This window comes from Myripristis murdjan, chromosome 22, assembly GCF_902150065.1.
Source record: "Myripristis murdjan chromosome 22, fMyrMur1.1, whole genome shotgun sequence".
NCBI classification, from domain to species: domain Eukaryota; kingdom Metazoa; phylum Chordata; class Actinopteri; order Holocentriformes; family Holocentridae; genus Myripristis; species Myripristis murdjan.
The window spans coordinates 4,616,847-4,638,332 of record NC_044001.1 but is presented as its reverse complement, the minus strand read 5'-3'; the positions used below and the strand labels follow the sequence as shown (position 1 = coordinate 4,638,332).

General features: G+C 43.0%; 1 protein-coding gene across 2 annotated transcripts in view; it reads left to right on the top strand.

Annotated features, from left to right (window-relative positions):
• Positions 1 to 21,486, top strand: part of brf1a (BRF1 general transcription factor IIIB subunit a) — a 128,309-nt gene that overhangs the window by 48,419 nt on the left and 58,404 nt on the right. For both annotated transcript variants that reach the window (XM_030082024.1, XM_030082025.1), the window contains exons 11-12: positions 143 to 235; positions 2,059 to 2,370. In XM_030082024.1, the coding sequence (XP_029937884.1) occupies positions 143 to 235; positions 2,059 to 2,370 (405 nt within the window). The remainder of the gene's footprint in view (positions 1 to 142; positions 236 to 2,058; positions 2,371 to 21,486) is intronic.

Here is a 21,486-nt window from a genome sequence, read left to right as displayed (position 1 = left end):
GACCGGGTTAAGACCAGGAATGTCAGTCGGATCTCTTCAGCGCAAAATGTAAATTCAACTTGAAATGTCTGGAAAAATCTCAGGAAAACTGATATCCCCGAACAGTGAGCCAGAGCCGTAACTCTATTTTTGTCCCGGACAGATGAAATTGAGAGCTACCAGGATGAAATCGACTCAGAGCTGGAGAGCTGCAGGCCCAAACTCAGAGGAGTGTACGCTGCCTATGCCAAGGAAGGTAAGCTCAGTGAACGGTGGGGGGGGGTAACAGGGTGGTCTGATCCCAAAAAAACACACCAGTGTGTGTCTCCAGTATTGGTTTTGACATTTTACTTAGCAATCTCTTAGCACCTAACATTGCTTTACCTGCTGTTGGCAATCAAACAACTGATTATGACTAAAAATGTAAAAGATGTCAGTCATGCAGTGCCGTCGGGCCTCATAAGGCAGATCAGGCACAGCATCCAGGGCCCCATGACCAATCAGAATTAACTCTTTGAATAGGAGCAAAATATGACCCGAAATTTTGAAAAAAAAAAAAAAAAAAGTAAAAGTTATAGCAAATTTACTGGAAAATGTGCAAAAAATAGAAAGAAATTACAAAAACGAATTGAAAATTAGTGAAATTAGCAAAAAATAGAGAAATTCCATTGAATGACCTGAAAATTTGCAACAAAACAGCAAAAAAAAAAACAAAACCTGCAAGAAAAATGCCCCAAAAATCCGCAAAAAATATTACAGGAGAATTACCAAAAAATTTGTAGATGAAAAGAAAAAAATCCACAAAATTACTTAAAATGTGCAGCAAAAGTTAAAAAAAAAAAAAAAGATTTTCAGAAAAAAGTCAAATTTCACAAATTGACTGAAAATTTATAACAAAAGTAAAAAATGTCCTGAAAATTTTCCAAAAAATACAAAAATAACAACAAAATTACCAAAAAAAACTGTAAAAAAAAAAAAAAAAATTTCCACAGAAAGACCTGAAAATTTGCAAAAAAAAAAAAAAAAAAAGAAAATGACCAAAAATAATAAAAAAAAAAATACAGGAAAATTGTCCAAAAAAACCCCCAAAACTGGAGCCCACAGATGTTGGGGACACGTGTTTGCATTGGGACGAGCTGAAAAAAACAGCTTTTCTGCGTCGCAGTAAACTACATGTGGAAACAAATCGGCCTCTTCACGCTGTTCACGTTTACCGAGACTCACACACACCACAACAAGCTGCTCCAGCCAGCTCTGTGCAGAGCGGCCTTGGTGTGTATTTAGGTGTTTCTGACACACAGCTGATTCTCCAGTGGTCCTCCGTGACAGTGCCAGCTGCCGTGCAAACCCCACGCTAACATCACACCACATTACGGCATCTCTGCCATTTATATCACGTTAGATGTTGTGACACGTCACAGCTTTCTCTGCGGCAGCCCAGATGTGGTGAAACCTCTGAGCCTTTGCATTGTTTCCTCTCGCTCTTCATCTCCATAGACCCCCTCCCACACACACACACACACAAAGAGAGACACACGTAAATACACACACACCAGGCCCACTCATGAAAAATCACACTCACACTCACTCACCCATGCAAGTACACACTCTGTCACTCTTTCTTTTTATCTCTTTCTACCTTTGTCTCTGTCACACACTCACCCTGTGCGTGTGTGTGTGTGTGTGTGTGTGTGTGTGGGGGTTTCCAGGCTGTCAGCGGCTTAGTTTTGTTTGCCGCTGCCTTCGCCTCTTTGAGGTCTGATGGCATTTTGTTTCTCCCTAAAAGTGATAATCGGGCCGCCTCTCTTTGTGCGCCAAACTGTGTGTGAGCACATTCAATCACGACTGATGAAAGGACGCGTTTCAGCTGCATGATCTATGGCCACAATTATGATCCCAATTATTTTGCCTCGTTATATGATTATTAATCACCATTGTTGGTCTTAATGATCTGGGGAACAATTGTTTTGACGGTGGCATTTTATATCATCATCTTGGCTGTTTTCAACCACAACAGTTCAGCTTTAAATGAAACAAACTTTGCCGGTATGCCACTAAACTCACCTCGCTTCATCCCAGAGGGCAAGCCCAACGACGACGACGCCTCCTCCATGTTGTCTGACGCGGCCGACAGCGAGGAGCAGGAGGACGAGGACGAGGAGCTGCAGGCCGTGGCCAAGCACTTTGGCAGGGAGCTGGGGGAGCTCACTCTGGACGCTCTGAAGAAGCTGGAGCAGAGCCTGCCAGAGGAGGAAGAGGAGGAGCAGGAGGAAGAGGAGGGGAGGCGTAAAGGCCCGTCGCTGGAGTCCATCCTGGGCCCGATGCCGACGGCGACCAGCCTGGGCCTCTCCGAGTCCATCAGCGACCGCATCGGGGAGGAGAAGGAGAACGGTGAGCCAGCAGTGATCTGTCACTCTAATCTGTATTTTGTCTGCATTTATCATCGATGCCTGTTTTTTTTTTTTTTTTTTTTTGTTGCTGTTGTTTTTTAGGCATAATAATCCCATTTGGTTCTGTATTACCAGAAATTAGATTACCTAGAATGGGCTTTTTTTTCCCTCGGTTTGATCACAATTGGCTGAGTTTTGGGGGCATGATAATCTCATTTGTTAGCAGAAAATAGATTATCAGGATTGCTCCTCCACCTCTCCGCGCACATTATTTCCAGGTTTTTCTTGTTTTCGAGATGACATCCGTTTGCTCTGCAATGTTCTGACCGCACGCTAATGAGTTATCTTCACGATGCGACCGGATGAGCCGTAAAAGTGTGTTATTTAAATGTCAGTTTTACAAATGGTAGTTCCGGCTGAGCAATTTGCAGCGGCCGGCTATTCTGATGCGCACACGGCGTACTTTTAAGAAAACAATCCAGGCAGTACACGTGTTGGTAACTCTTTAATAAAAGCCATAATCATGGCCTCGAGGAGGATGTGTAGTTTGATCATGGACAGCTGCGGTGATCCTGCTAAAATTAGCTGTCCAGCTCACCGCCGAGCTCCGGTTTAGTTATTTTAAATGTTAAATTAAGAAAAAACAACATTTTAATGATCCAAGACAAGGAGTTGCCTTCAAGTAAACATAGGGCTGCTTGTAAATCTTAATTTTCTTACATGCACGGACCACAGGCACATTTCCCTGCATTTTTTTTTTCAATTATGATGCTTATTTTTTCCTTTATAGACAGTCCAGTGCATATTACAGAGGGTATTCACAGATAATCACAGCAGGGATTTTGCTCAGTAACTCTGCTGCACTTCTTCCGACGTCATCGTGTGTCACGTTGCGAGTGACGTAACACACACTTTGAAATCCTATTTGGGCGCCCCGACTGAGACGCATCTGGGGAAATCCGATTGGAATCGCATTTCAAATCACCTCTAAGTGTGGTTTTGATCTGATTTGCAAAAATTTGCATTTCATGTTGGGTTTTTTTTTTGCCATCCAGACTTTCTAAGATCAAAGTGGATACAATGTGGATGTGACACAAAACGGATTTGGCCCGGCCGTCTGAGCGAGGCCAAAATGTCTGAGCCGGCAGGATGGCAGGTCACCAAAACTGTGTCCGGTAAACGAGCTGCCTCTCGGAGAGCAAAAGCGCGACAAAGCGAGCGCGTCCCCTCTCGGCTCGGGCTGCAGGAAAGCGGCTGCAGGTGCGAGCTCGCCCTCCGTCCGTCAGTGTGACAGGAGCACATTAACAGTCGCAGAAATACAGCTTCACCGGGCTCCATCATACCATCCCTATAATTACCAAATTACAAGAGCAGGATGGTCCCCGCCCCCGCCCGCGCCCCCCCGCCCGCGCCCCCCCCCCCCGGCCCGGCTGCACCGTGTGCAGAGGTGTTGATGGATGTGAGGTAATGGTGCCACGCAGCGACATCTGCCCCGGTGAGGAAACCTGTGTTTTCATGGCTCTGAGTGGGAGGACGAGGAGCCAGAGGAGGACGGGGCTGGGAGGTGAAGTGCGTGTTTGATGGATGGATGGAGGGGGAGGTTGGCGGAGGGGGTGTGAGTGTAGCGTAATGGTTAAAGAGCCTCATCCTAACTGAGGGGTCACAGGCTTGAACCCCGTCCCTCTGCTTCATTTACAGCGCTCAATCGCCGTGTCACAGCGGCGTTATTCACGATTTATTTCTCTGCTCTTTGCTCTTTTCTGTGATTTACAACTTACCCAGCATGAACGTTAGAGTCTATTTTCATTTAACACACTGGATTAAGATTAATTTTTTAAATGTATTATGTTATGATATCATGATTTATTTCTCGGTTGATTATCACTAATGATTTTGAATTAGTTATGTGCCTAATGTTGCGTTAAACACCACATTTGATGTCAGAGGTCGCGAGAGGCTCGGTGCAGCTGAACTCCCGAGGAGCCGACGGAGAACATGAGGATTGATTAAAAAACACTATTTTGACCTTAATCAATACATATTGTCACCAACTTTCCATTAGGTTTGATTATTAAAAACGAATTTACAGCTGGTTTTCATTCACCTTTTTGGTCAAGATTCAAGATTTTTATTCGTCACATGCATGATGCACGGGTACAGCAGCAGTGAAATGCAATTGCAACAACTCCAGCACTGTGCAAGTAAAAAATAGATAAGAATAAAATAGATAAAAAATAAAATAGAAAGTATATATAATACTCCTATATACAATATACATCCTATGTACAATATACAACAATATCCAATAAGTCCAAATAAGTACAAAGTAAGAAAGGGAATAACAAAGTAAGAGAGGGTTGTAAATAGACAAATATTTTTTTATGTTAGCCGAGGCCTGGAGCAAATGGTCGACACAATGAATTTCATTTTGTTTTTCATTTCACTTGAATCTCTTTTTAGCCAGACACAAGAAAAAAATCCTGATTATTTTTTTAATATATATTTATTTTATCATTTGAAGATTCTTGAAATGGTAAATATCATGTAACAATAATAATAATAAGATCAATATGATGTAAAATTGGTTAAGGGGAAGGCACTGTGGACTGGTCACTGTCTGTCTGTTGGATGAAAGTCGACACTGGCGTCCTACATTTTCAGTGTAAACCTGGTTGCCCCACCACAGCGCCACCACCAGGCCAAAAGGTCCCCAGGCAGCGATATCTGAGACACCGAAGATCACACATTACAAACACAGAAAAGACACCCGGGGCCACTTTGATCATCATCATGGTTACCGCTCACTTGTTCCTCGTGATAAGCCGACTTGGTTCAGTGCTGTTTTTTTTTTTTTTTAAATGGCGGCTCAGCTCCTGTAAACGATGACATTTCTCCACCTTCTGGCCCCGTGTGTCACCGGTTCCTCAGTTCCAGATGAGCAGAATTGGCCTCATGAGATTTCTGTGGCCCAACACCAGATTTTTTTTTTTTTTTTTTTTTTTGCTGTTGAGATGCTCAGAATCGCTCCAGACTCCAGTGGAAAAGGGGACATGAGTGACAGCTTTGTTTAGCGCTCAGCTCTGCTCGGCCCGAGCTTGAGGTTTGTTATTTCAGAAGAACAAGCCGCTGCTTCAGAGCTCTACAACAACTTTTTTCCCCCAAGGACCACATGTGCTCCTGAATGAAAAAAAAAAAAAAAAAAAATAGAAGCACACAAAGACATTTAGGAGCTCAGAGTAACACAGAGTTTATAAGAAAAGCAATTTCTTACATACATATTTATATTGTCTGTGTGTGCGTTTACTAATGGACTCATATCTGTTCAGTAGCTCATATTGCCAAAATCACACATTGGCCCATACCTACGATCAAAAGCTCTCTATTGGTGAACCGGCGGGAGGCTTTTATTGTGAAGCAGCTATAAGAAATGGCCCTTTGCATGTGAGTAAAAACAAGTCTTTTTAGTAACCAGATATTTTGAGCTTTTCTGTCAGTAGAACACAGTTTGCTGTCATTTAATAACCACAGTTCCTTTGTATTTAACCAAAATGTGCGACAAAAGATTAAGATAGATTGTGATCTTTACTCGCTCTCTGCACTCGTCAAGTATTTTTCCGGTTCGTACGTATCTAGTTTTAGGTGCAAATGTGAGTGAAGTACATGCACGGTAGAGCCGTGTATTTACAGGGATTCAAACTGGCAACCTTGTGCTCATGAACTCACTTCGGCAACACACAAAAAGGTGTCTTAACAAGTCATTTAGTCTCATTGAGTGTTAAAATCTTGTTTAAAAAAAAAACCTGTCAGTGGGATGAGGTAATCCCACTTGTTTCCAGTGTAGTTTCACTGTTTTCCTGAATTTCTCTGTGAACAGGTGCCAGTATGAAAAAAAAACATAAACAAAACAAAACCCTGAAAAGGTGTCGGGGGCGAGGACGCAGCGAGAACAGCCCCCATTAACAGATTGCGGTGAATCACAGGTCCGTGAATCATACGCTTTTCACATTAATTGCAGGCATCTCTCTTATTTTATTTTCCGTTACGGGGTGACGTGGTTTTGAGTCATCGACCCTGAGCTGATGTGTCACGCACATCAACCTCTGCGGCTGTCGATGAGAAAATCTGTATTTCGCTTTTTAAAAAAATCGCTTCGATCGGAGGGCTTTTAATTTGTCGGGGCTTGAGGCTGATCTCACTGGGAAGCAGCATGATTAGAGGGAACCACTTGTTCCTTTGAGTGTGTGTGTGTGTGTGTGTGTGACGTGTGTTAGCCATGCATGAACACGTGTTGGACCTGTGTACATGTGTGTGTGTGTGCGTGTCTGAGTGTGTTTTCAAGTGTGTCTAGATGTATTGATTCATGTGTTTGCGCTGCTGGTGTCCGTTCATATGTTTTAACTGTTTATGGAAGTCAGACTTTGATCCGACAGACAAATCTGATCTTTCAACACACTGTCCACGCTGTTATTTACACCCATCAGATACGATTTGCATGCTCAGGAATAGCGTATCTAGTAGCGACGGGGGGAAAAAAAGATTGAAATTAAGATTTTTATCACTGAATTTAAAGTAAAGATAACGGTATTGTTGGCAAGGGGATTAAATATCGCTCCAAATCTATCATGGTCGTTGTCAGCGGGGTCCCTTGACCTCTGACCTCCAGATGTGTGAATGAAAATGGGTTCTCTGGGCAGCCACGGCTCTCCCCTTTGCAGACACGCCCACCTTCTGCTAATCCCATGCAGTTTGGGTCCCAAAGCCTGCAGTCCACATGTGTTCTTGTGGCCTGTTGTAAAATGGTGTGTGTGTGCAGACTGGGGCCTAAACAGTCTTGGAGCTGCATCAGTTGGCTTTGACTGGAAAGCTGAGACTCTTGTGGATTCAATGAGCCACATTTGATTCCTGTGTGATGATGTTGGCCCCCATAGGAGCCATTTCATTGTAGTGAGGTCATTATTTTTTTTTTTTTAAATTTGACGTCACTGTATAAAATGACCTACAGTGACCTCTAGGAGAATCACAGCCTCATGAAACTTTACGACCACAAACTTGAGGAGCATTCAAAATACATAAATTATAATACATGTCAAGTATCGTGATAAACTGCAAAAACTCAAAATCTTACCAAGATTATTTGTCTTATTTCAAGTCAAAAATGTCTTATTACTAGTCAAAATATCTCATTACACTTAAAATAAGACATTGTCTAAAAACAATTTATTTACTTCTGCGGTGATCCTGTCTTATTTTAAGTGTAATGAGATATTTTGAAAAGAAATAAGACATTTTTGACTTGAAATAAGACAAATAATCTTGGTAAGATTTTGCGTTTTTGCAGTGTAATATTGAATTGGTAGGTAAATATATCATCCCGGCCATAATATTAGTATATCCGCCTTGTTTTCGGTGGTAACAGTGTCAACCTGTATATGGATGGTAACTGATGGCACGTTTTTCAAAGCCGGAGGGAAGGGGGACAACATCAGCGTGTCGTGTCCAGTCACCTGTCAACAGGGGCGCCGCCAGGGATTTTGGGCCCCATGAAAAGAAATCTTATTGGGCCCTTGTATAGCCGGCCAATAGGCAAACCTTTTTATTTCAGGCCCATTGTGGCCCTGGGTCATCAGTCCAGCTTTTCCCCCCACTACGACGCCCCTGCCTGTAATGTTAGGGATGGTTTCAGATCTCATTTTGACTGGCCAAAGCGGTCAGACTGAGAAATGCATCCATGTTTCTGTAGAAATCTGATCTAAATCTGGCTTGGATCAGAGTCTCCATGTGTTATTATTTTATTTTATTTTTTTGCTGTTCAAATTTCACAAAATCAATCTGACTCCCATCTTGATTGACCAAAAATCTGATTTTGGCCAGCAGTCTGACCATGACCTAAGTAAATCATTATTTTGTGTAGCAACTTTTGAATTCAGGATTACAGAGCACTTCACACAAAATGAACAACAGAAATATGAGAGAAACTGAGCAGAATTCATGAAAAAATGGCCAAACAGACGGTAAAGTCAGATAATAAATACGGACAGTAAAATCAGTTCCAGAGCTAAAAGAAATGAAACAGATGATAGCTGTGCGTGACTGACGTGTTCCTGTGGACACGTGTGCCTGGTTACACACATGTCGGTGTGTGTGTGTGTGTGTGTGTGACCAGTGTGTCTGGTTGCGTGTTTGTTAATGCATCTGTATGGCCGCAGTAGCTGTTTTCCACCCTCTTTGTTTGTGTTTGGCAGCAGGTTTACATGGATTTCCCTGCAGATGGCGGTTCTGCGGATTCAGGCTGGTTCTGGTTTGGTTCAAGCTTCGGCTAATTGTGGTGGATTTGGGAGGGGCGGGGGTTTGGGGGGGCTTGTTGCCACCACCCCCCCCAAGCTCCAATCTTTGATGTATTAAGTGGACAGGGTACCTTGTCATTAGGGCTGAGCCTTTCATCTAGTGTACTTGAATGTGAGTGCGCTGAGTGTGTGTGTGTGTGTCTTGGTTTGTGGACATTGTTAGTCAAGGGCAGGGCACTGGTGGAAGCAAAAGAAGGAGTAATTTTAGACTCTCTCTCGGGGGAAAAAGAGCAAAAAAGAACATAAAAAGAAAACAACAGGATACTTTGAAGCAAAGTCACTGGTCAGTCTGACTAATTTTGGAGGAAGAAACAGGATAAATGGATCCACAGGCCCACACACTACTTTTAACTGGGTTGTACTCACACACCAGTTTGGATACTGGTATCAAATGCTGGGGGTACAATGAGGCTAAATCACAGAGTTTGAAGAGCAACACCAATAGAGATGCTGAACCTGCTGCAAATCAAAACAACTTGATTTTCTTCCATTTAAACGCAGAAACCCACAGAGATGGTCAGTATGTGAAATCAGAAAATAAGCCATTTGTAACTTGATCAATCAATCAATCAATCAAACTTTATTTATAGAGCACTTTTCATGCCAAAGGAGCAGCCCAAAGTGCTTTACATAAAAACATAATAAAAATAAAAACAATACAACACATAAAAACAATACAACAAACAATAGACACAGGATATATCCCCCCCTTCTCCCACACATAAATACACACACACACACACACACACACACACACACAAATTTAAAAACACTAAGGAATTAAAAAACACTGAGGAAACGCTATCCTACACTCGCCACTTCGAAGTGAGGAAACACTAGAGAGAAGATAATCCATATTAAAAATTAAAATTCAGTAAATATCAATAAAAATAAATAAATAAAAGTAAATAAAATAAATACAATTCAGTTGAAGGCAAGACTAAAATGGTAAAATAATCAAATAAATAAAATTCAATTGAAAACCAGTCTAAAAAGGTAAGGAGCTTGATGACTCAAACTAAAGATGCTAGAGATTTTCTTGAATAGTAGTATGATTATCATTGTTATTATTGTTGTTGGTATTATGAGTCGGTATTGACGGCCAATACCAATATTGGATCAGATCAGTCCCGACTCTAAATCAAACTCAAGTTATTTGATTCTCCTGACTTTTTTGTTCACAGAAGGATTTTACATCTTTCTATCGGAGCAAATGGATTACATTTCAATCTCTTTGATCCAGTGAGCCCAAAACTAATTATCTTTGTCCACATTAAGTGAAAGTAATGGATGAGGTTGGTCCTTGCATCTGCTGAAACTTACAATTTGCAAACTTGAGGGGATTTCTTTCCCAAAGATTACATGCTGTGGATCCATTTTGGAAACGCTGTCGGCAGTGAAATAGCAGCGCCAGTTCATCTACAGTTAAACTCTTTTCTTTCTTTCACCCCATTTTACCCTGCCACCCCGTCGATAGCGTGTCTGAGTAATGGCATTTTCATTTACTTTGGCTATCGAGGGAGAAACCGAGCCCGAGAGCGGCCGGGCCGGTCAGCAGTCTGCAGCCGGGAGGAGGAACGTGACTCCAGCACCTCCGGACAACTTTGTCACATTCGTCTGCGGCCGAGGTCTTCGGGGAGCGGTGGCCCAGACCATTAGAGACGGCATTGATTGAGGCACGCTGTTTTCAGCGGAGCACTTAGTTCAATCAATGACGTTCGCCCTGACCTTAACTACCTCGGTGAGCGCGGCTCTCCGGCTCTTGTCAAATCATTCTGCCCTTTTTATGGCCCAAGATCGTCTGGGGAAGGAGCCATTTGAAGTGTGAAGCGGTGGATTTCAGGCGAGCCTTTTGCACTCTGAAGAATCCATTCTATTTCAAAGACCTAACTCTGCTTTACACCCCATTTAGCTGTTATTTTAAAGGTGTTGGGCCTCGCTGAAGAAAACCAACATTGCTCCCAGACCAGGAGTTGTCCTAAAAAATATTTGCCGTCCATCCCCTGTAACTCTTAACAACAATTCCTGGAGTAAATCCCAGCGCTCAGCTTTTTTTAGGGTGTGGGAGAAGCTGTTTGACAGATCTGCAAAATGACGGCATCTCTGCTGACTCGATTGTAGTCTCTTTTTCGATGAGCATAACACGCCTCGTCTCTCTGTCCACAGAGGAGTCGCTCGGGGTTGAAAGAAAATGCGAAGTCTGCTCCTCTGCCTCAGCAGCACAACGCCTTACCTGCCCACGTGTCGCGACCGGGTCCAGGACAGTAAATCCGCCCGTTCTGTCGAGCTTTTGGGAGCCTGGGGGCAGATTCACAGAAATGTGCCCTTAAGGCTGATCTTAACCACGTTCTTAGGAAGTTCCTCTGAAATTTCTTGAGTGCAGTGTTTAAATGGATGGATACAGAGGCTTGGCTTTGCACTGCAAACATTTTAAGACAAGTGGAAGGTTACCTTGAGGTTTAAAAAACATAAAGGGGAATAAATTCTTGATAGATTCTTGAAAGCAAAGTTCTCGGTTTTGCTAAGTGTTTTCTTAGCAAGCAAAATAAGAAGAATGTTAAGAGAATTCTTAAGGACTATTTCGGTAAAATAACGAGTAACTTCAGCTTTATTCTTAAAGCTGAAGTTATGAGAAAAAAGCGTCTCTGTGAATGCAGCCTCTGATAGACAGTCCATACCGTTGATCTCAGCAGCAGCCTGCGTTTGCAGTGTGGCTGCTGAGGCAAAACACATTAATTTATTTGTCTGTCTGTTAAATCAAATTTAATAATTAACTCACAACAAGTTAAAGGGACATGAGGTAATCTCTGACTTACAGCAATTGCAATGACATGACGTGTCTCTGGCTTTTAACTGAGTAGTATGAGTAAGCGCGATAATTAGAGTAGAGATCCAACAGAATTGGTAGTGAAGAGGCAATAAATCTCCATGCTATACGCTGCTTTGTAATTTGTTTTTGTTTTTGCCTTTTTTGGCTTGAGAACGAGGCTTTTTAGCCTTTGTAGCTGAATTCCCTTGGCGTCGGCCTCCATCATGGTTGGTAGTCGGGGATCTGGAGTATTTTGAAATGCCAGTTGCAGGGAGTTTTTGTTCCAAAACAAAATTCAGGGTGTAAAAGTAAGTTTTGAAATCCCAAAGATCATTGGTTTGGATCATTGGTTTGCTTATGGGGCAGTAGAGATCACACTTATTGCCCCTTTAATAATTATTAACTTTTTACTTATAAATTATTAACTTGGTACTTTTTTGTTAATTCAGTCTCATATCCACCCTGCTGCTCATCCTGCTCATTTATGGTCTATTGCCAGGACAGCTGGGGAGGCCTGAGTGTGTGGCTTCAGCTGGGAGGAGAGTGTGTGTGTGTGTGTGTGTGTGTGTGTGTGTGTGTGTTGGTGGGGTGGGGTGGGGGTTGGGGGCGTTTACAGTGCCTGGGGCGGTACAGTAGAGCTTGACGGACAGATGGCCGGACGTACACAACCTCTCTGAGGAGGCCGTGGAAGAGGAGGAGGCAGAGTGCGACGGCACCGGGCAGCAGACAGACAGGCGATGACAGCGCAGGGAGACAGGCGTCACACACACACACACACACACACACACACTCCAGGAAGAGAAGAGGAAGAGCACCGACCTAATGTTTATTTCAAGCCTGTCTCGCTCTCCACGGACGGCCAATCATACGTTTTCAGCGAGTCGGTACAAAACACCACCACCACCAGCAGCCTGCATCTCATCAGTGTGGGCTGGAATATGAGATCAAGCTGCCGTGTGTGTGTGTGTGTGTGTGTGTGTGTGTGTGTGTGTGTGTGTGTGTGTGTGTGTGTAGCAGTAGTCGGTGTCTCTGGTGAGACGGCTGCAGCCCGCTGTCATAGCATCCAGCTCTGATTGGAGATGATGTGCGTCTTCTGGCCCGGGGAAGGAAAGGGAAGCCGTCTTGTCTGCCGCCGCGAGCCTGACGGGAGATGACAGCTACCGTTTACCAGGCAGGCAAAGGCAGGAAATCACTTGCCTCTGGCTGTTACGTCATAGCAACAACACCGTAGACCCCCCCGCCCGCCCCTATCCAGCAGGACCTCTGGATTTATTTCTAGGTTACATTTTAGCAGCGGTCCCAAACAGGTCTTTAAATATTTTGGATTTGCTCAAAAGTCCAGAAAAGCACACAGGAAAATATAGTTTTTTGGGCCCGATATACAAATTAATAAAGCTGCCATGTCACATCACCGCTCAAAATGCCCAGTTTCTGTTTTTTGCAATGCCATTATCGGCTTGGATCACGTTGAAGACACTCCCTAAAATCTTCCAATCCCATCAAGAAAATAAGGTCTGGGAATAATATGTGACTTTTGGCACAAAATGCCCTGAGACTGCCAATATTACAATCTTTCAATATTTATTACATCTTTCAATATTTTGGATTTGCTCAAAAGTCCACAAAAACACACAGGAAAATATAGTTTTTTGGGCCCGATATACAAATTAATCAAGCTGCCATGTCACATCACCGCTAAAAATGCCCAGTTTCTGTTTTTTTGCGATGCCATTATCGGCTTGGATCATGTTGAAGACACTCCCTAAAATCTTCCAATCCCATCAAGAAAATAACGTCTGGGAATAATATGTGATTTTTGGCACCTGAGAAATGCCCTGAGACTGCCAATATTGCAAGCAACTAGCAGTGAGAAGTGCACGACTTAAAGCTTATAGCGTCCAGAAATTATATTGCATCAAAAAAATGTTAGAAACAAGCTCTGATTTATGAGAAAATGAACTGAAAAGCTCATCCGATTCAGAATTAGAAGTTTGAAATCCGGGTATCTCAGTTTAGTCATGTAAGAGCACATGAGAAACGCCAGAAAAAAACAAATCGGCTTTTGTTGTTTACAGTATGTATGAGTTTTTATTTACTGCTTAAGCAAAAACTGGTGTATACACTCGTGATTTCCCACACTGTGGAGGAATGCAGAATTTCTTGGCATCCATTCCTCCCGAGTTGACACCGTGCACGCAATGCGGTCGCAGGTTGGAAATCTTCAACTCATAAATTCCACGTTGCGAGTCGAAATGAGCATTAGACGCAATAAATATTCCTCAATCTCAGGAGTCCCCATATGTGATGGAAAAGTGCCAGGTGAACGGAAATGAGAGCCAGAGAAAAAAAAAAAAAAAGGTAGATTTTCTTTAATATCGAGGATATTATCTTGGCTTGGCGTGAGCCCTTTCATAAAAGCGAAGCCGGTCTGCTGTTGCGAGCGCGTGCACTTAAGTGGATGGTCGCCGTCCAGGTTTGAGAGGACGTAAATTACGGCGATATGACTTCTCGCAGGGAACAGACTTCCGCCCAGTCGGATCAATTGAAATTGCATTTACCATAAAGTCTTTGGTCAAGTCGACCTTCCTCCTGAGCTGCGAGAAGGATGCACAGGCAGGGTTTCTGGCACCGAGCTAAATCACAGTTACCGTATTAATGCTGCCAAGGCAATACACAGAGGAGGTGTTTAAATCTTTATTGTCTGAAGGCAGCAGCAGGTAAACCGCAGCTCAGAGCCAGAACGTCAGAGGCTTGAATCCCCACTTGGTTGTGAGAACTTGGGCGAAGGGAAGTGAACAAGAAACTTTAGTCCTTGTCAGGTGGTGTCATTAAATGTGTTTAAATGCACAATAAAGTCCCATTAGCGTCCAGGATATTCAAGTTTGCTGAATTTGAGTGGGTAGAGTTTAAAGGTCAAGTGCCACAAATCTTGATTGATTGGTTTTTATTCATCAAATTGACATTCTTGGAAATTTAAAGCAAAAATCCACCCTGAAACACCTGATTTAAAACAGCTATTGGTGGTTTTTCTTGCATTTCTGGGCCTCTTTTTGTTAGTTGGTCTGTTTTTTCTCGTTCCCATTGACAACTAGCCAGACATCAACCGCGTCCTTGCAGAAAACGATCTTAAACATCCGTGGTATTTTGCCATTTTGCCCCCGACGTTCAACAATCACACAGAATAGATAGGCCAGAATGCAACGCAGCGTCAAGACAGGTTGCGTAAGGACTTCTGCATCGGGAGGAGACGCAGGAAACCAGCAGCTGAAGCAGAAGCAAATGAGGCAGGTTGAGTGAAAGTGGGTACTCCAAAAAAAAAAATGTAAATTACAGTGCCTCATCACAAAACAGTTCCTGGAATGCAGCGATCACCTCAGACTGTTCAGCGGCGTAAGAGGATCCCAGAGTGGATTTTTTTTCCCCTCTTTGATTTCACTGCTCCACTTGAGATGACTCCCATTGAAGGTTTGCTAATATTTTCAGGCAGATGAGCAGCGGTTTTGTGTTTTTTGAAAAAAAGAAAAAAAAAAAACAGAGAGAGAAGAGAGACAGAGCTCTGATTCATCGTCGTGGCAAAGGCTGCATTTGGCTGAACATTCCTGTGGCGGTTGTGTTTAACATTACAAATGTTTGATTCTCATGCGCTGTCCACACATGAAACGGTCCCCATTTTCATCACGGCGTTCTTTAAATTCCTCGGCTGCCCCGCTGAGGTTTTGCCATGACAGACGAGAACGTGCCCTTCTTATCCGCCCAAGTGCTCTTCGATTCATTTCACGATAAGCCTCTTACATTGTAAATTCAGAACAAGGAGAAAACACGCTGATGATTTATTCATCCAGTTCCTGTGATGTAAAACAGGCAAATTTTTGAGAATGTGAAGGGGAAAACAGCTTTGAAAAACAGAACAGACGACCACGATGCATGATGAATTGACTGGACTTGTCTTTAATTATAAACATTAATTCAAAATGAGGAATGCACCGCTTTCGTTTGAACACGTCTTTGTGTCTGTGTTTCATTTTTTCAAAACAAAATATGTTAACTCTGCACAAGGGAGCACTTTGGTGGCTATGAATGTTTGCGAGGTAACTAGTGGAAATTTTGACTGTAAGATGACATCAATAAACTGCACACAGCTTGATGTGTGTTTACACCAAAGGGACCAAGTTAAAAGTTTAAACCAAAGCAACAAGAGAGACAATTTAAGGACCATATCGGTGCATTTGCATGTTTACTGTAGTATCTACAAAACCTATATACTTCATGTTTCTTCTAATCTTTTCCCAAACCGAGCAGTGGTATTTCAGAACTGCCCTATCATTTTCCTCCCTTTCCTCCAGCCGTTGGTTTCCTTTCATTCCACTTCGATATGAAAATGAACTTTCAGAGACTTCAGGCTTTCTTCACACGGCGTTACGTCTCCATAATAAAGTCCTAAAAGCAGCAGCACTGTTGTGTTTTGATTACTGGAAATTGGGCCAACGTGAAAAAATGCCTCCTTCCGCCGGGGAAAATAGTTCCCGTGGAGACATTTGCTTTACGCACCCAGTGATCAGTGCTGTGGTTGATGAATGTTGAGGACTTTGTCCGCCGCAGAAGCAGCGCATTTGTAAGGTGGATGTTTGATCCAAAAATTCATATTTGAAGATTCAAGGATTCAAGGAACTTTATTGTCATACCAGCTCACATTTACATGCTCGTGGTACGAAATTAGCACTCAGGTCCCGGTATAAGCCTAAATAAATAAATAAAGCAAGGTAAAAAAAAAGAAGTGTAAATATAGAATATAAGTATATGTAGAATATAGAATATAAGTATAAACAGTATATATAAACAATATGTGTGAATATAAACAGTATGTATAACTATAAACAGTATATATAAATAAATATAAACAGCGTATGTAAATATAAATAGTATAAATAGTATATATATAATAAATATAAATAAATAGCCTATGTATATAAGTAGTATATGTATAATAAATATAAAATATATATATAAACAATAAATATAAAAATATAAAGAAAAATGTAAACAGCCTATATAAATATATAAATTTAAACGGTATATATATATATATATATATATATACATATAATATAAACAGTGTATAAGAATATAAAATGGACCAAGCCACAGAACCTGACGGTACTGGGATTCAGGAGCTGCAGACTTGGTACACAGTCAGTGCTGAAATTAGCTTAGTGCTAAACACGCGTGTTCGTGATATCGAGGGATCGAGGGGTTTTGCTGATATGTTTTGAAATCTTCAGTGCAAAATGGTTTTTGTTGCCATGGAAAATTTGGGTAAATTGTATTAAGTCAGCCAGACATTCAGAATCACCGGTGTGGTCCTTTAAATTCCTCGCCGTCACTCGGCGTGGGTGGAGAGCTGCTCATCCCGACATCCCGCGTTTCATTCAGGAAAATTTGGCAAATCTGTGGAGTCTCATCTGGAGTGGCTGGGACGCCCCCCCACTTTGTGATTCAGACCGGTGTGACGCCTGGTGCACGGCGGCGTAATGAAAAGTAACAGCAGTATGTGTTTTCCTGAGCTCGACAGGCGCACTGCAACACAAACAAGCGAGAAAGCGGTGTGCCTCCTGGAGCCTTATCGCCCACCAGGGCCTAAATGTGTCTCCCCACTCCCCACTCTGCAGCTGAGGGGGGGGAGGAAGAGGAGGAGGAGCAGGTGGTTGAGTGGGCGTCCTCTCTGTCTGGGCTCCTCCAAGGTCACGGAGGTCACGTTTTAATGGGCTCGCCCGGCCCGCCCGTGTCAGCGAGAATCTCACACTCTATTTATTGCCTCGCTTGGCTAGTTATTTCTTCAGGGCAGAGCTGGCACCGAGCCTTATTACCTCGCACCGCCGCGGGAATGTAGTTTTACACCGAGACCTGCATTTTTTATATTTAAGGCACTTCAGCTGACAGTCTCTCACGCAGGGATGCCTGCGAGGAGGAGCGGACCGGGGGTTAAAGTCCCGCATCTCAGACAGGAAGTGTAAGCAGGTCGAGAGTTGAGCGCCTCAGCTTCCTGACAGCAGATACAACAAAACACTCGTCGGCTCCCACTTGCATCTTGTTTAATTAAGCCACGGGCCAAAAACGGAGAGCCAGGCACAAATAGAAAGCCTAATGAGAGGAAACCTGTTCGTTACGGACGAATCATCCCACCACGTTATGTAACTTGTTGTCTGATGGTGGAACAATATTGACGCTGATTAGGTTTTTCCAGTGCAAATAATTTGTTATTTGTGTTCTCTTCGTAATTTTAGTGCACCTAATGCAAAATGGCCAATCATTTTCTAATTTCAGTCGCAATCTGTGCGAAATATTGTTTTCCACACGTATTGCCTGAGAAGTTTTGATGGGCTGAGAGGCGTTTTGATGACTGGTAGTGTCTCCCAGAGCTGCCACTCTCTCCTTTTCATTTTTCCGAGTGTGTGTCGCTCCGCCTGGTTTGCCTTTGATGCCTGCGGCGGAGCTGACACAAAGTAACTGTGGACCCATTAAACTTAAGCAGCCGCTGCAGTGTTGTGGCTTTGTCAATAGAGAGATTTTGTCTTTTTTGCAGAATCATTTCCTCTCTTCCAAAAACGTTTGAGCTCAGACAACCAGGAGAGGAGGTGCTGCCTCAAAAAATAGTAAAATCCCATCTATTTCACTGCTGTCCAATCAAAACCTCGTATCTCCATCATATCAACTTTTCAACTTCTCTCTAGGTTGATCCCTTTACATTTTTCCAGTTTATATAATTAGTTTTGTCAACGTTTCATAACCTGAACCCATGGAGGAGCGCGCCGGTACTCAAACTAAGCTGAAACATGAAAATCAACAAAATTGGAGATACAAGGTTTTCACCGGGCAGCGACGATTTGCAGGCTAAAGATGCAAAACAAATTGTGCTTATATAATATTATACAAAAAAAATATATAAAAAAGGCACTGTTTGGGTCTCGAGACCGTCATTTAGACCGTCTCTGATAAATTTCCTGCACTGGAAAATCAAATAACGTTAAAAGTCGCTTCATGAAGAGCCTCCCTTTGAACTGAAAAGTCCCTTTTTGAAGGTTTTCAGTTGTTTAAATGTTGCGTCTTTGACTTACAATAATTTGGAATAATTTTCTCTGTAGCAAATGATTTATAAAAAAAAACAAACAAACATGAAAGTGCACTGTAATCATAAATAGGCCGTCACTGCTTCATTAAGACATGTATTCCATAATGGCAGCCATGCATTTTGGAAAAAAAAAAAAAAAAATTATTTTGCCTCCTGGCCGTGATTTTGAGTCTTTATTTCGAGCGATGGCGGTGCCGCTGAGGAACCGGACACCTCACCGATGTCTACCTTTGAGGAATCTGGTTTGAGGGCTGAAGGAGTGTGTGTGTGTGTGTGTGTGTGTGTGTGTGTTTGGTACGTAGGCGAGGATCAGTATTGTTGCTGACATCAAGAGGCAGCAGTCTGGATAATGGGGGATCCGTTTGAAGTGGGGATGATGGGTGATCCCGCAGCACCGAGGCCACACAGACCCATTCATCCTCCGGATCACACAAACTCTTTGTTTTTTTGGAGAGGAGGGAGGAGGAGGAGGAGGAGGAGGAGGAGGAGGAGGGTGTATGTGAGAAGAGAGGAGACAGGAGGTGTGGAGGAGTAAGCAGACTGACGCTTCCTTTTTAATTTAGCCAGCCTGCTGTTTTTTTTTTTTGCTGTTTTTTGTTTTTTTTTCTTTCCCCCTTTTTCTTTTTTCTTCCTCCTCCCCTCGTCGTCGTCTTGTTCTCTCTCCGTGTCGCTCTCCTCCAAACAGGCCCGAATGAAATACCACTCTGGATTAGAGAGATCAGTGAACTCCTCCTAAGCCTCCCCTTTTCTCACTTCTCTTCCTCCTTGACTCCTACTCTGTTTCTCTCTCAATCTTTCCTGTCTAAAGCTCCTTTCCTGCTCTCTCTCTGTATGAATTTCCTCCTCCTCTCTCTCTCTCTCACTTTATCTCCTCTTTCTCTTTTTTCCCCAGCCTCCCTTCCTTCCTCTTTTTTTCTTAATTTCCCCTGCCCTTTCTCTCTCTTTGTCTCTCTGCTGCGCTCTCCCCCCTCTCTCCATCTATTTTCCCCCTTTCTCCTGCTGTTTCTCTCCATCAGTCTTTTTTGTCTCTCGCTCTCCTTACCTACTCCCTCATCCTCTCTCTATCTTTCCGGCTCAGCCCCTCTTTGTTTTCAGCCTTCTCTCCTTTCTCTTTTTCTTCACCCTCTCTCTCTGCCTTCCTGCCTCTTAATTTATCTCTCCCGCTCTGTTTCCCCTCTCCTTTAGTCTCTCCATCCCTCGCCCACTGTCTGCCTCTTTCACTCTCCCTCCCTCTTTCAGTCTTTTGTCCTCTTTCTCTCTTGCCGTCTTCAAAAGAGCGTCTTCCTTCACCTGTTAGCGTTTGTTCCTGCAGGGCACATTTTCTCGGCTTCGTCTTTTTTTTTTTCCTTTTTTTTTTTTTCTTTATCTCCTCTTCAGTATCAGAGAGCCTCCGCCGTGAAGCATCTTAACTCTCCTGACCACATCAGACAGGCCGGCCGCCGCCTGGGACGGAGCAGTCGGCGGGAGAGGAGGGGAGGGAGGAGGGAGGAAAGGGGGGAGGGGTGGAGGAGCAAATCCAGGGTCGGGTTACCTGTCTCTGAGGATGATGGTGGAATAAGGTGTTGGCTAACAGCTCGCGGGCATGACAGCGCTCTGTTCTTTGTGGAGGGACCGCCTCTCTTTCTCCTCATTTCCCTCTGTGCCTCCTTCATTTGCTCTCCTTCCTCCCTTTTCCTTTCCTCCTTCCTTCCTTTTCTTTCCTCTCTGTCAGTCACCTCTGCTGCGTCCCTTCCTTCCACCCATTTTTTTGCCTCCTTTCCTTTTCTCCCACCGTTTCCTCCTACACGAAGGCCTATTCGGGGCCATTTTAGTGAAAAAAACAATATATATAGGAGTAATATTCCAAGAAAAAAAACTGAATTTCCAAGAGTCGTGTTGCAAATGTACAAGAAAAAACTCACAAACCTACGAGGAAAATACTTTGAAAAATGCTTTTTCTTATACTTATATTATACTTATGTATATACTTATACTTATAAGCCACAGGGTTTGACTTTGCGAGGTTGGATCGGCCACACGCTGCAGACGCTAGGCCCAAGTCACAGCAAGGTCTCTTCAAAGTCCGGATGCTTAAAATAATATTGTGATTCTGGGCTAAAATCATAATAAATTCTGATAAATTCACGACTTTAATCTCTGAAATTCTGATTTTTTTTCTTGCAAATTTGTGAGTTTTTAATCTAAATCTGTAAATTTACGACTTTAATCTAAAAAAATGTTTAAAAAACTTCCACCCGCCCCACCCCAGGCTCTGTAATTTCCCCTCTCTCTGCGATTTGACGAACATACCTCTTCCCCTCTCTCCTGTTTAAGATCCAAATCGTCAAAAACTGTGCAAAATACAAACCCTACAACTGCCGGCTGTCAGTCAGAGATGTTTTTCAAGGCGTGAGCAGTGTTTTCCTCCAGTTTGCCCTCACCGTTACACACCTGCCATCCCGTCTTTTCATCAAATCAAGATGATGCCCTTCCAGGAGATTCAGGCCCAAGCTACAAATGGGAAACTCAAAGTTTTTTTTTTTTGTGCTTTCTCTTTGGCGGAGTGAAAACCATTTCCATCGAAAAAAAAGTCACTTCAGAAACACCCGTTAACAGTGGAAGAAATGAAACAAAACACACTCAGTGTCTGAACTCCACGGTTACACCTTGAGCGAATCCCTCAAGATCTCGACGGAGAAAAAGCACCCACGACTCGGAGAGAATCTAAAGACTGTACTTTAAGAAACGGTGCAAAATTCATAGCAAACGCCCCGCAGACTTAATCCTGTCGATTACCGAGGAGATCACAAATTGGAAACAGGAGGCGCCGAGAGCCGGATGAGCTGTGTTTTTCTTGAG